At 37.9% G+C, this 14,731-nt stretch overlaps 1 protein-coding gene across 3 annotated transcripts in view; it reads right to left on the bottom strand.

Moving 5' to 3' along the window:
- Nucleotides 1-367: 367 nt before the first annotated feature.
- Nucleotides 368-14,731, bottom strand: part of grid1a (glutamate receptor, ionotropic, delta 1a) — a 273,940-nt gene continuing 259,576 nt past the window's right edge. The window contains exons 13-16 of one of the 3 annotated variants that reach the window (XM_063491391.1): nt 9,781-9,976; nt 8,208-8,374; nt 6,492-6,732; nt 368-1,211 (exon numbers count right to left, since the gene is read on the bottom strand). In XM_063491391.1, coding sequence (XP_063347461.1) covers nt 774-1,211; nt 6,492-6,732; nt 8,208-8,374; nt 9,781-9,976 — 1,042 coding nt within the window. In that variant the 3' untranslated portion in view covers nt 368-773. Of the gene's footprint in view, nt 1,212-2,157; nt 2,422-6,257; nt 6,733-8,207; nt 8,375-9,780; nt 9,977-14,731 lie in introns of those variants that run through there. The other 2 variants (XM_063491393.1, XM_063491392.1) reach the window with 2 other exon arrangements.

Below are 14,731 nucleotides of genomic sequence, written 5' to 3'. Positions count from 1 at the left end.
ACACTTTAGCTTGTATATGCACATCTACACGTCTTCAACCCTGTATCTGACTTGACTGTCTTTCTACATACACACAAAAAAGGGTGAACACTATCCCGTCAAGTATAAATTACTGCAGATAGTTTTTCTTAAATCCAGTTTATTTTATGGAAAAATCCAGTAAAACAAACTAATAATATTGATCTAAAAACTAATTTATTGTTTCTAGTTCTTTAGTATTTTTTCCATTAAGCACAATTCTGTCGGTGATCACTTAAACATACAGACAATGTGACAATGATATTCCAATAATATATTCAAACGCAAATCTGGATGTTTTTGTATTATACTTTTTATTTTTTTCATATGAAACAAATCAGTTCTTCCATTGTGTTTTAAGTGTGAAATGTCTGTCATGAATTCTCACAGTACATTCAGTTAATGATCTGAAAGAAAACATCTTTGAACTTGGCACTTAGAAAACAACCACAAAGAATTGTCACCTTTATTCATTTAGAACAAAATTTACAAAGCCATTCAGTCATTTTTTAATACTTTTTTGTTTTTTAAACTCAACTGTTGAGAATATTCAAAATACACTTTTTAATGTTGCTTCTCTCTCTTTGTACTTACAAATATGTACATTAAAGTCTTTGTGTCTTTTCGTGTGTCATCTCATTGGTAGTAAAAATCCTTTTTTTAGCATTTTATTTATAGCTCGTCACACTGCCGGCACTCTGTTTAGCTCTTCGCTATTCTGTTTGAGCTCGAGTGTCTGTGAATGTTCGGCTTGCTTAAATGGATGTCCCGTGGCTGGCCTCACTGGCTTCTGGGATGGGTCCTCCTGGCACTGGTTGGTAGGACATTGGCATGGGTGTCTTGACTGGGCTCTGCCGGAAGAGCCCTCCGTTGGGTGCCCTGTGTTTGCAGCGAATAGAGGGCATGGTGGCACTGCTCAGGGGCAGAGGCAAGGTCCTGCCAGCGGACGCGCCCAGTGTCCTTCCTGCCCCATGACCCTCCTGGAGGAAGGTGGTCACAGAGAGTGGCGGTGGTCCGCGATGGGTTGGGTAATCCCGAACAGACAAAGCCTCCAGAGACTGGCTGGGTTGCATGCTGCCAATGTCCAGGGCAGAGATCTCTATAGACTGACCTGGCAGCTGCTTGTGGGCTAAGTCCTCGTCCAGGAGGCTGTTCAAACGTTGGTGGACCTGTTCCAGGTTCACTTCTTTGTCCTAAAAATAGATTGAAAGGAAGGCAGAGCCAAAGAGCGTGTATAGAATAAAAGAAGGCAGTAGAAAAGACGGTGGAGAGAGGTTTTAATGGAAGGGAGAGCATGAATGTAATCAAAGAGGAGTGTGATAAAAAAATAAGTGAAAATGAATGTAAAGTGAAAAGGGGTTAAAAGATTAAAAGAAAAAATGAGAAGAGAATAAAGAGTGAAAGAAGACAGAGAAAGACAGGTTATAATAGTCCTTTCATCATAAGCATTATGGTTAGTTATCTTCAATACATGCAATGTAGTCTATTCTATCATCAATTACACAAGCCTAACACACATCTAATAATGTTTATATGACTCTGAAGGATGCTGAAATGACACACTGGCTTATTTCAGCGTCATTCAAGAAACCAGAGCATGAATTAAAAATGTACTCGAATTTTTAAGCAGCTGACATCTTGAGAGACATTACCTTCAAATAGCAAATCTTAAATATGATGTCATAAAAGGTAATGCCTCCACTTCACTGACACGGACTTAAGGGACATTGTCACTTCATGCAGAAGTGTTTAAATTTTTTGCACAATTACGTGACCACACATCTGCAGGAGGTGACTCTTGCATGAAAAGAATCGGCTGTTAACAAAACAGGCTCTAATGGACGCACAAACTATGTGAGACACTAAAGTGTAAATGGAGACAAATTAGGTAATGTCAGTTAATTGAAGTAAGCCACATTACTTTGAAGAATCTTTTCAAATATTCCTTTTTTCAGACAGGGAACATATATATGGGACTGGGGAGAGAGAAGTCAAACAAGCACATAACTGTTTATCAGACACACATTTTCTAAGAAATGTTTTCATGCTTGCTTTTGAATTTTATTCTATAATCATGCACCCATTTAAGTTGAGGCAGACTGATGACAGACAAAACTAGACAGGCAAATAGCAGGAGAGACCATGGGGGTGATATGACGGATGAAGCAACTACAGTCTACCCCTGTCGGGCCCCATGCCCCGCCCTTTCGCCCTGTCACAGCCAATGACCATCCAGTACAGTGTGTCAGGCCTCTCCTGACCTGTGTCAAGAGCCACGGCCTCCTCCCAGTCTGTCTCTCTGTCAGTCCAAATGTCCCGCCTCCCTTCTGGTAAGGAGCTTGATATGTCATTATATGTCAATGATCCAGAAACCCTTTGCAGAGCGTAATCCTTAGTCACCTGCTGGAGACCATAGACAACGATACATAATCAAAATGATCCCCGTGAATCCGGACATTGACATATAATTGTAATAAAGTACTATTTGGCTAATAAAAGGAATAGTTTGACAATTTGTGGAAATACTCTTATTGATATATTTTCTGAAAATTACATGAGACAGGTGTCAGTGTTGATAATTAGAAACATAAACAGGTCTACCTGCAGCAGAAGTCTAAATTGTGTTTTTGTTATTGATCTTGTTTTTAATTTTGTATCATAAGGTGACACTATAATAACAATTTTATGATAATAATAATTATTATCATTGTTATTATTATTTTATGGCAATCAAGCTACAATTTTAGAAAAATACAAAGTGGTTAAACACATAATTCTGGCTTAAATGAGCGCAGCTGCTGTGAGCAGCGGGGTGTGTTTGTGTGTGCGATAGCAGTGCTGTATGGATATTTGTGTGCTCAAAACATTTTTGTCAGACTGGAAAAATGTGAGATAGATGTCGACTGTGTAAATTAATAAACTTATCAGGCTCACACCTCTATTATTAAGACAAGAGGTGAGAAAAGTTTGACAAACATATAATTACAACTGCATATTCTATTATTTCAGGGGTTTATTATGTGAATACAATGGTAAGTAAAGTCTTATTTCAGCTACAGCCTCCTGGTGTTAAAGGTAAAAAAAAGTAAAAAAATGCATAAAAAAACCAGCTCAAAATCATAAGTGTTGCTATGCAAGTTTTATATAAAACCAGAAATTACTATGCTTGTGTATCATATTAATATAGTGAGTCTTAAGGCTAACAGAAAAGTAAAAGTGTTTGAGGCTCACTTGCACCAAACTGGAATAAAAGCAGGAATACAGTTGTTCCCCAAAATCTTTTTTCTTGATTGATGCTCATCAAGACTTTTTTTTTACTGCCTGCGCACTGAGGTCCAACTTTTCCAGGAATGGACACACTAGTTTTTAGAGAAGTGATTGATAAGTAGGTGATGAACTCATCTCGAATATAACCTGTTATTCAGCAGGTTAGTTGTAAGTTGCCACCGTTATATACCCAAGTAAGAAGTGAATGGCCTTCATAACAATGAAAACCTGGTTTAAACCTTAGGTCAGGGGTCCCCAATCCCAGTCCATGAGGGCCGGTGTCCCTGCAGGTTTTAGATGTGTCCTTGATCCATCACAGCTGATTTAAATGGATAAATTACCTTCTCAACATGTCTTGAAGTTCTCCAGAGGCCTGGTAATGAACTAATCATGTGATTCAGGTGTGTTGACCCAGGGTGAGATCTAAAACCTGCAAGGACACCGGCCCTCGTGGACTGGGATTGGGGACCCCTGCCTTAGGTTGTACTGCTAAACCTCTAATTTTGCTTTGTAGTACAGGCCAGATTCTTTTTAATATAGATGCCATATCCAAGATGATGTTAAAGAATATAATTTGGCATCGTGTGACTGAAATAAACAAGATCTATTTGGTCAATAATTTATTACTGAAAACTGCAGTACTGGAAAATTTCTTGAATTTCATGTATTAATTCAGGATATAATTATTATTAGACTTTTGCCTTAGTGGTGATGCTTTTTTCTTAGAACAGCATCATCCCATTCATCATTCACCTTAATGTCAACTGTGTTTCCCTACATAAAGAAACAGTATGCAGAGTGCATGTAGTGAGCATGATCCTGTGACTCTGATTCACTGACATACGCACAGTACCTGGTGCATATGTTTCATGAATGCAAATGTAATTTTGCAAATATGAGCATAAATCAGAGCGAGCCAAGACTCGCTGTTTTCTCTGTAGCTAACCTTTGTTCTAAAAGAAGCATTTTTAAAGGAAAATTGTTGTGCCATCACTTTTCTGTAATTATTGACAACTAAGCAATTAAGTGTATTTCCATAATGTCAAACTAATTGGCCGGTGTGTTCAGGCTTGCAGCAGAGTTTTGTTTTAAATGGCTGTCATAATGCCCACATATTGTATTCTTATGCTGTCATGGTGCCATGGAGCACTGCTTAAAACAATTTAGAATATAAAGTAATAGTCCACCCAAGTCTTTTGAATTTTAATCATTCCCTGTAGGCTTAAAAGACAATTAAAGTTTGTACAGTGGTCAGCTTGATTTCATGACTGCTGAGCGGATTTTTTTAACCACATCTCAAGGAAAACGTCATATTTGTTTTAGTAATTTAATCTAACAAATACCAGAAAGTTTAAGTGAATTATACAACTCGACATTATAATGTTAAATCTTGGAAGGATTTTAAAACTCGAAAGACAATCCAATTATGTTCTAAAAACGGCAAAACTAATATTTGTGAAGCACAAACACAAAAATCCTCGCTGTGTTTGGTTTGGATCAACTACTTCACCATTTGGGTACTTATTAGTTACTTTTTTTTCTGCCATGAAAACCTGCCATCATTGAATCCATGTGAAACCAAGAAAAACTACATGCTTTTCGCAGTTTAGGAGGGAGCTGTGAGACATGCTGTCACTTATCATAAGAAGCAGTTTGGGTCCTATAGATAAGATTTTGTTTTTTGTGTCCTGCTGTTCATTACTGCTGTAGCCAATCCTGTGTTCATGATATCATACTGTACTGTCACAAAATGCTAGCTCATTTATAGCTCATTTTTATGGCCATTTTTTTGGTTTGTTTGTTTTACTGGACTGTACCAGTTGTGAGACAGTACATTTTATTTTTTATTATAGTCAGCAGTTCTTGTTTCTTCAATTTGTCTTCCTGTTTGTTTCAGTTTAATCTGCAATACAGAATAGTAAATTTATTAAAATAATTTGTCTGCACCTTTCCCACCTCACTGTTACCTGCATGCATGTAACAGGTATTGAATGAGCTGTATACTGTTGCATTTTCCCTCATGTGCAATTGGAGTAGGAAATACAGGCCTCTAGAAATCTCCTTGAACTGCTACGATTCTTTATTTACTACTCCCTATACATTGAAGATGCTGCCCAGCATCTTTATGTGCTTTTTCCTTTCTGCCTTAAATTTCCACATAGTCACATTTCAAGACTACAGAGCGTGTGTGTTTTACAGTCAAAGGATTTTGAGTGGAAACATCTTTCCAACATATCAACAGCAATGAAGCACACAACCATGATTAGAGTCAGTGCTTCTTGTCTTTTTAAATAATGGCAGTGATATTTGTGTAATGAATCTCACATGACAGCAATATGTGGTTATTAAGAGAGCAGCTACTGCTGTACACACAAAGACTGTGAAATAGAAATCATCAGCAGTAACTCAAACTCTCATATGCACCAAAAAGCAGCTTGGATGGAGTTTGATTTACTGTGTGTTTTCCAGGGCAGGACTGGGTTTTAAATGGGTATTCTCATCCAGTATTGTTGGACTGTCAAGTCAAACAGGCAGGTCAAGGCTCAGATTCTTTACTATCTGCATTTGCTCACACTTTAGTTTAGGGATCCATGTCAAGCCTTAGTTGTCTGGACGCCTCATGCAGAGGGGCTGCCCAGTCGACAGCAGCAAGATAAAGTCTGAGCTCTAAAGCATTAAGACTTGAATGGATTAGCTAAAGAGAGCTATTGTACAACTGAAGCACTTATCGACTCAGAAGTACAATTTCAGTATGTGGTATTAAATTTGCATGTTATCTTTTCACTGCGGGTCTCTCATGTGAGCACCAGTGACGGATTTTTTATTTTTTTTTGGCAATTAATGATTCTTTGTGTCAGCATGAGAGAGAAGCCTCAGAGAAGTCCCCTACAAAGCACCCCAACCTCTCTCCCAACATGAGAAGGAATGAGTAGATTGATCACATGATGTCTGGACTATCATCAGGGGCACACCTATTATAACTGGGTGTACTGCAGCTCTACTAAATCGGGGCTGGTGTCAGCGCCTGCTGGATCCATAAAGTAGAGTGTGGCAGTGGCATCTCTGGGCAGGACCGGGGGGCCCGGGGGTCTGGGTCTCGACCGGGGCCTTGGTGGGGCAGGGGGACCCGTGGTGGCCACCATGGCCAGGTTCTGGGTTAGAAGGCCCGGGCCTGGGCCCTGGCCCGACGAGTTGTCAGTGGTCACCTCTTTGGGCTGCTCTCGTCGGCAGTGGTTGCTGTTCCACCACGTCTCCAGTGCAGCTACTAGGAGGGCCAGAAGCAGCCCTGCAGCAAGGATGCAGAAGACGCCGGCAAAGCTGTGGAGACGCAGCGCCCGTCCCTCCGGCTGGGCTTCTGTGTGGCTCTGCAGGTCACAACGACCTTTCTTTGGCCACCACTTCTGCTTCAAGATGTCGAGATCCCCCTTTTCTTGAAGCTCCAAAATCCTGCTCAGAGAAAAGACTAAGTAGTTCTTTCAACACAGTAGGTGGAAATCTTCATGTAATAACCACAAGCCAAATCCTTCGCTAACACTGATTCCAATTAAGTCCTAGGTAACTGAATGACAAAGGCAGAAGAGCAGAGAATTTTCAAATTAAATAATTTACATAGACAAACACAGAATGACTCTTGTGACTTATCACCACAATATTATCATGTAACAATAATTCGATGATATTGTGTAGCTCACGAAACGAGAGTAAAAAACATAAAACAAAACATGGTTAATATATTGCATGTATTAGCATTTCATTGTAACCTCATTAAAATCCCATAGAGGGTAAAGCTATTAAACAGTGCAGTTCTTAGTTTACAGAGTGCAAGATGTGACACTGATTGTAATCAAGAATCAAAAGTTCGGTTCTATAAAAATGAAGCAAAGAAAATCAGAGCTTAGGAGTAATCAGTATCATATCAAACTGTATAAGCACAGAAACAAAGATGATCAAATACGAGAGTCGGCCCATTAGTTAGTGCACAAATTACAGGGTAAGGAATAGATGGATGCTGGGGAGAATGATGATGGCTGATCGCAAACACAGGCGAGGCAGTTAGGGTGTCCCACTGGAACAGTTAACTTTTTGCACAGTCATTACTCAAACTGTTCAACAGTGACTGACATTTATGCATTTTGCAGAAGCCTACACATTCATTCATTGCAAAAAGGCATAAGCAGATATACTGCCAGAGTTATTTATATACTTTTATACTCATGAAGTGTCTCAGCCTCAGTCTATGTTCAAATATTCCCATTTCTCTTTCTGAAAGTGATCAAACATCTTTCACTGAAGCACTGTTTGTGGCAGATTAATCAGTCTTTCTTTTTGAGTTGGTGCTTGTCGAGAGTTCATATTTTCACATCTAATTAAATATTAATTTTCATAGACAAACAGAGAGTGCCATGGAAATCGGGAGCGTGTTTATTCCTGGGGAGAAACTTTCCTGCCCTGCTTTCAAATTTTAAGACATGAAATTACTTGTCTGTCCTTGAGCCAAACGCAACAGACAAATAGTAAAAATATGCTTCAGATAGAGACCAACAGTATAGAGACCAACTTTGAAATTCAACCTTGCTCTGCTACACTTGCCATAGTTGTGTCCAAACAACTTTTGTATTGGTTTTCCTATGGACAAGGAAATCATTAATGAAACAAGTGTGTGATTTCCTTTTTGTTTTACCTCTACATAACATGTTATGATAAAGTAAGAAATATGCACAATTAGTTTGATCGTCTATTTAGAATAATCCCTTAAATGAAGATAAGTATATTATGAATAAACCTCTACCATAACCAAAAGAACTGACCCTAACCCAGACCAATAAAAATAAAACCCAAGTTTTAAGGTACTGAAAAGGTTAGATGTTACAGCATTATTGCATCATTGGCTTCTTTGCTGTAAAAATACATCGTATACATACTTCTGTGAGAAGATGTCTCTGTAAGGACTGCCGTGCTGCAGGGCCATGCCATAGCCTCTGGTGCTCATGCTGTTTCCCGCCATAGTTAACGTGCAGTCATCGTCTGTCAGGGCAGCATACTCTACCACGGCCATGTCCCACAGAAAGGCATATGACTCTCGCTTCGCCTGCAAAAATTTCCATCACAAACACAAAAAGAGACGCACGTGGTAATTACATAAAGACATGCTTAATTGCTTAGTGGAGAAATCTTAAATGACTTTTAAAAACATTTTCTTTAATCATCAGCGATCGAGAATGCTTTACAAACAAAATATGATTAGATACCTCACAAATGCAATTTGCATTACGCTTCTTTTAAGGTTAAGAGTAGACTATTTTACTGGAGAAGCGCACGGGAGGATATTTTACTCAGACAAAGCAATGAGCAGTCCAAACACTGGAGCTAAATATTTGCATAGAAATTACCGTACATTTGCCCACTCGCACTAAACACTGAAAACATTATGAAAAAAACAAATATTCCTTATTATTTTTTTCTGGATTTGCAATCTTCACCTAATAACACATTTTGAGACACCCAATCATAAGCTGGAGTTTGAAAATCACTGTGTAGAAAATGTAGAAGAGCCACAGCTGAATCTGTATGGATTTTTATTTATGTATTCATTGTTTTGTACACAGTCCTGACTTTTCCCTCCTGTGGTGTCCTACATCCTACATCTTCCAGAGAAAGACTGTCCTTGTAATAAATTAAGATGAACAACACAAAGAGCCACTGGGTTATGCATACACACATTCCAATCAAACTATGGTTATATATTTATATATATACATACATAAAAACGGCAGTATTTTGTTTAAGAATGAAGAGCAATGCAGTAAATCAGTAACTGATTAAAATTGCTTTCTCTCGTTAAATTAAACTGAGACTAGTTTTCCTGTGATGTACGCGTCCTTGCATTGCCTGGCCTGATTACACTCGATCCAATTATCAGCTCAAATAATAAAGCTGTTTTGCGTCAGGTGCACATGTCAGACCCCACTGTAATTTGTCTAATTATTATTGTTTAGTGTTTGCGTTAAAGAACGAGATGACAGAATGCACAAACTATTCATTTAGCAGCACAGGCAGTTTGTGGGAACAATTAGAAAAACTTCACAATTTGTTAGATTAAAAGAATCACTTTTTACCCCCATACCTCTGTGAGTCAGACACGCATTTAATTTAACTAATTCTCAGCTTGTTCCTACACAGTGGTGTGAGATAAAAAAAAAATGCAGTGAATTGCAAGACAATCCCTTATTGAGCTGAAGACATTACAGATGTTTTTAATTAATTCATTTATTTTTTGCGGCTAGACAAATCCCTCTTTTCAATGCCTGCTTCTTGTCAATATTTTGCTGCGCATACATTTCCTTTTTGGGGGTGACCTGAAATGAACTGTTAGATTGCTAAGGCATTGTTAAGACGTCGTCCTGTGTAAAGCAAACCTTTACAGAACATCTTTTTTTTCTTCTTTCCCCCTTGAAATTGAACATTTTGTTCATGAAGATAAAAATAAATACTCACCTTCTTGATACCCTCTGAAGGGCTGGATACAGAGTTCTCAAAGCCATTGTTTTTGTTGATGACTTTCCACAGCTCAGCATATGTGCTGTCCTGCTCCAGAGGGTTGGTGCCTTTGGCCCTGAAATACTCGTACACAGCCGAGTCTCTCACCGTCCCATAAACTAGGTCCACCTGCTTGGACAGGTCCTGGAACGATCTGCATGGTCACATGAGTGAATTACTTACTTTGTTTAAAGAAAAAAGAAGAAAACATACAGTAACTGTCATGATAATCAAAGCATCATAACATTAACATTAATGTTACTTAATTAACGTTAACATGAGGTTTTATTTACCAACAGATTGTTCAGGGATAGCTTTAAAAGCCCAGCAACGTGTTTGAGATACTGACTTGGACTACTCAGATCTCAATCCAATCGAGCATCTGTGGGATGTGCTGGACAAAGACGCCAGAACTGATAAGACTTTAAGAATGTGCTGCTAACATCTTGGCTGCAGATACTACAGCACAGCTTCAGGAGTCTAGCGGACTCCATGCCTCGATGGATCAGGGCTGTTTTGATCAACACAATTTATTTATTTAACAAAAATTATGCCAAAATGCAGTCCTGTGAAAAACTCACATGATTCAGTAGCTTGTAACACGACTTTTACTAGCCTTTAAGTAATGGTTTTGGAGGAATCGTTATGCATTTTCGTTCTGTTTAAAAAAAAACAAAAAAAAAAACTATTTTGTTGTAGATTTGCTCTACACTTGGGATATCCAGTCCTGGGAAGAGTGGCAACTGTCTTGAATGTTTTCCTCTTGTGAATAAACTTTCACAAATGATTGGTTTTGATGGAAACAGCATCACAATAGCTGAAAGCTCCAAAGCAGCAAACTGCCAAAACTTAAATATAAAACTTTTTTTTCTGCTCTATAGAGGTGGCCGCACTTGCTGAGGCTCAATTAATCAAGTGCATTTCATTAGCAGCAATTCGCTGCTAATTGCCCTCTTAAGGTGCACTTAAGTTTTTCACACACTGCTTCTGAATCGTGGCTTAATTTTTTAGACAAATAATGACATCGTGTATATGTCATGTTTTGTATTTCATCTGAAGTTACATTTAACTAATTTGAAGACATGCCTAGGACCAGGTTATTTGTAGTATGTCCCGATACAGAAAAACATGAAACCTTGAAAGGGGCTGTACTTTATTTTATGATGGCTATGCTTGTGGTAAAATGTTTAGTTTTCAAGGGATACCTTTTCTGTCATAAACTACTCACATAAAGTGAGTTATGATGATAAATAACATAGATGGTCTTATGACATTGTGTTTTAAATGTCTGAAGCCAGCAAAGCTGCTACAACTAACCATATGTTAGCTTGTAAAATCATGCTCCACTATTTCTCCACACATGCATGATGCAAGAAATCCCCGATGTAGGAAATACTTCTGGTATTAATTCAAGAAACATGTATGAACAAATGCTTAATATTAAAACTATTAAATTACACTTGTCCATGTGTCACAACAAATTCGGGATTCATCAATTTCATATTTCATTACTAACAGATGATAAACCAGATAAGGTTCCATTATTTTGTTAATGTTGTATTGTTAGAATGGTCCGCAATAACAGTCTGACACAGACAATTGCAATTTATTAGATGTCTGTTTATCGCTGATCTAGATATTAACTATTATATTGCTATATAAATAGGATATAAGCATTCCTGTGTTTGCAACCAGGTAGAGCAGAATCAAATAAAATGTGGCAGACAGTAATTCAAGCTGATATCAGCACTCTTTCCCCTTTCATTCATTATGCCACATAAGTCTCTTGGCTTCTGTCCTTTACAGAAGGACTCTCTTTTCCCTCTATTTAAAATTCAAGATTTAACTCGCCCCTAATGCACTCCAACAAATCAGTAGACCTAAAACTGCTGCCTTCCTTTTTAATGCACATTGGAGCAAATCACTAATCATCATGCCCTTTATCAACTAAATTAGCTACACCTGTAGTGCGATACCACAACTTTCCCCAGCATTGCCAGCACAATGAGTCAAGTGTGATTCACAGTAATGATGATCAGTTTGGGGGTACTGCATTCATGAATGATTATGGGGTTCATCCCAATGGCTGGCCATTAATCCCCAGTAGAACCTGCTCCAAATTGGATTCTACTTTTTATTGCATCTAGAAGTTTCTGCCTCAAGATTGTAGGAAATAAGAAAAAAGCCACACAAGATTTTATTTTACATCTTAAGATGGACTAATTCTGAAATTTGTAAAGCAAAATACTTGCCAATTGCCAATGCAATGTAAAAAATGCTATTTGATATGACATTAAAAAACTAAAGAAGAGATGGAACAAACACCCTTTAACCATGTTATGTTGACACTGCATAGTTTGTCCAACAGCGGGGCGCTCTACAACACCACGAGTCAGACAGCACGTTATTCACGACTTGTTGTGGCAATAAAACATTGTTATTAATTATTACAAAACATTATTTAAATTAGATTGTTATAATATCTTGTTAAAGTCTCATAATAACTACAAATAACAAACGTTACGGAAATCTCTTAATGTGTTTTCCTTTGAACGAAAAAAATCCCCCAAAATCGGTATCTGTCTTAAAAATCCTGCATTGGTCTGGTTTCAGTGTCGACATGCACCTTGTGAATTTGCCTCATTCCTTTAGAAAAAAAAGGCATAATATTTTCACAGCTTTAACCGTCCTTTTTCCAATTCTCGGAGAAGTCGGAGAATCCAATAGCTTATCTAGAGATGATACTGCAGGACTAATTCAACCATTTAATTGGAGGCGTATACGGTGTGGAAGTGGCTGTGGAAAGGGGAAAACAGCAAGTGAGAGCGAAACAAAGGACCTATTAGATATTTCATGGTCTCTAACTTATGCTGTCACATTAAACTACAAGCTTTAATGCACTGGGTTAAATATTCAGATTTTTGTCTAATATCTTAGTTTCATAACTACATAAGCACTGTGACCACAATTATGTGTGTTATGAAGGTGCAGATTTAAGATAACACAGAAAAAACAATGAAAGAAGGTAAAATAATTAATAATATGTATATGATCTACATGTACTAAGAATCGTGGCCCATTTTAAGTACTTTTTCTGGTTACCTTTTCTTCAAAGCACTGCATCACTCTTAGATTTTTGTAATAACTGCAGAAAGGTGAACCCTCTGTTCATTACCTATAATGGCTGAAGTACATTACACAGACCTTTTCCTTTCGTTCCTTTTTCCCCACACATGCATGGAATATTCTTCTTAACAATGTATGCGCATAGCAGTAATAGGAGGAGATACCTTAACCCACTCAAAGATACTAATAAACTTTAAATTTGTTAGCTTTACATATGTGTAACTGGTCAAAACAGTGAAAACTGAAACAATATCAAAATCAAGAGAATTCAGCCCAAAAACTTGATCTAATTAGTATTAATCTACAAGGTATCTGAAGGGACACAAGTTATTAAACTAATCTCTCACTGTTTTTTTTTTTTTTTTGCTCTCTCAAACTAATTCAAGATAAGAACATAAGATTAGGGTTTAAATCACAGCAGGGGGTGAAAAAAATCACCTCTTTGTCCCTAGGCGTAGGGGTTTAGTAAAGGCTTATTTTGACACACTCTAAACAAAGGGGAACGAGTCGTGTAGTGTTTAAAAATGCAAATGTTCACTTAAGATTAAGGTATTGCTCCTGTTACACCACACTCATGTATCATGCACACACGCACACTCAGAGAGAGACAAATGCAAACATGCACATGTGCTTAGCGTTGCTCTTATTGGACATTTTCTAAATGTCATTGTCCTCTCTGATGATTTCCATGCGGACATTCACAGCATTACCTAAATCCAGGGTAATACAACCTCACTGACAGCAAAAGCCCAAGCTGCTAGTTTTTTGGGCTGTATGGCAAGATCCCTAACCTGCTTGTGAAAGAAAACAGATTTTTCCAAGAATCAAAGCAACAGCTTGAGCTTTAATGTTTTTCAAATGAAGAAAGGTGGACTGAACCTCACTCCATCTGATTTATAAAATTCAAGTCACATTGACTCCAAGGCTAGGATATTGGTTTTATGTTGGAGGACAAGCTACCAATGCCATTGTGACAAACACAAAGGAGGGACACATTTCAGTTGTGTACATTTGGAGATATGCAGCCCTGTTCTGTCAGGTACGTCGGAGTATTAGTACACATTACACAATGTTGCCAAAATAGAGGAATGTTGGGATTTTCAGGGTACAGTGCATGTGCTTAGCATTGCTCTTATTCACGGTCCTCTTGGATTATTCCTGTATGGACATTAATGACCCAGCTGTTCCTACACTGACCAAAATAATAGGACTTTAAATGAAGGTATTAACGTTCCTCTTTCCAACACTCTTCCACAGCTTTTCACAAAACTGAGTTTACAGCGTGCGTCTGAAAGAACTGAATTCCAAACCTTTTCCCTGCACAGGAGTGATGTCTCCTTGATACTAGAAAAAAAATTGCACCACACAATACACACTGCTTTTCTTTCCCAAGCCAGTCTACTGTATGTCTTTCAGATCAATGAGAAAAAGAGATTGTCCTAAAGAGCCATTGTACATTTTCTATACCATCTGTGAAAATGACACACAGACTGAGTTCTCCCTCTGTGTCTCAGTAAGCAGCTATTGCAAATGTTTATCAGGTTAAAAAAAAATTAAATTTGTTAATGGAACTGGGTCACAAAAAGCCACTTATTCATATTTTCAAATACACATTTAAAACAATTACAGGCCGATAAAGAGAGAAGTGCAGTAAATTGTTTTGAATTTAATTTTAAAAAAGTGGCTAATTTAGTGGAATAAACTGGGCCCACTTGATAGTTTTGTTACTTTCTGTTGCCAAACTGTGCGAAACTGTAGTTTTCAGAAATTATATTTTCTCCAT

The sequence above is a fragment of the Pelmatolapia mariae genome, linkage group LG13 (genome assembly GCF_036321145.2).
Source record: "Pelmatolapia mariae isolate MD_Pm_ZW linkage group LG13, Pm_UMD_F_2, whole genome shotgun sequence".
In the NCBI taxonomy this organism is placed as follows: domain Eukaryota; kingdom Metazoa; phylum Chordata; class Actinopteri; order Cichliformes; family Cichlidae; genus Pelmatolapia; species Pelmatolapia mariae.
This window is presented reverse-complemented; position numbering and strand designations above follow the sequence as displayed.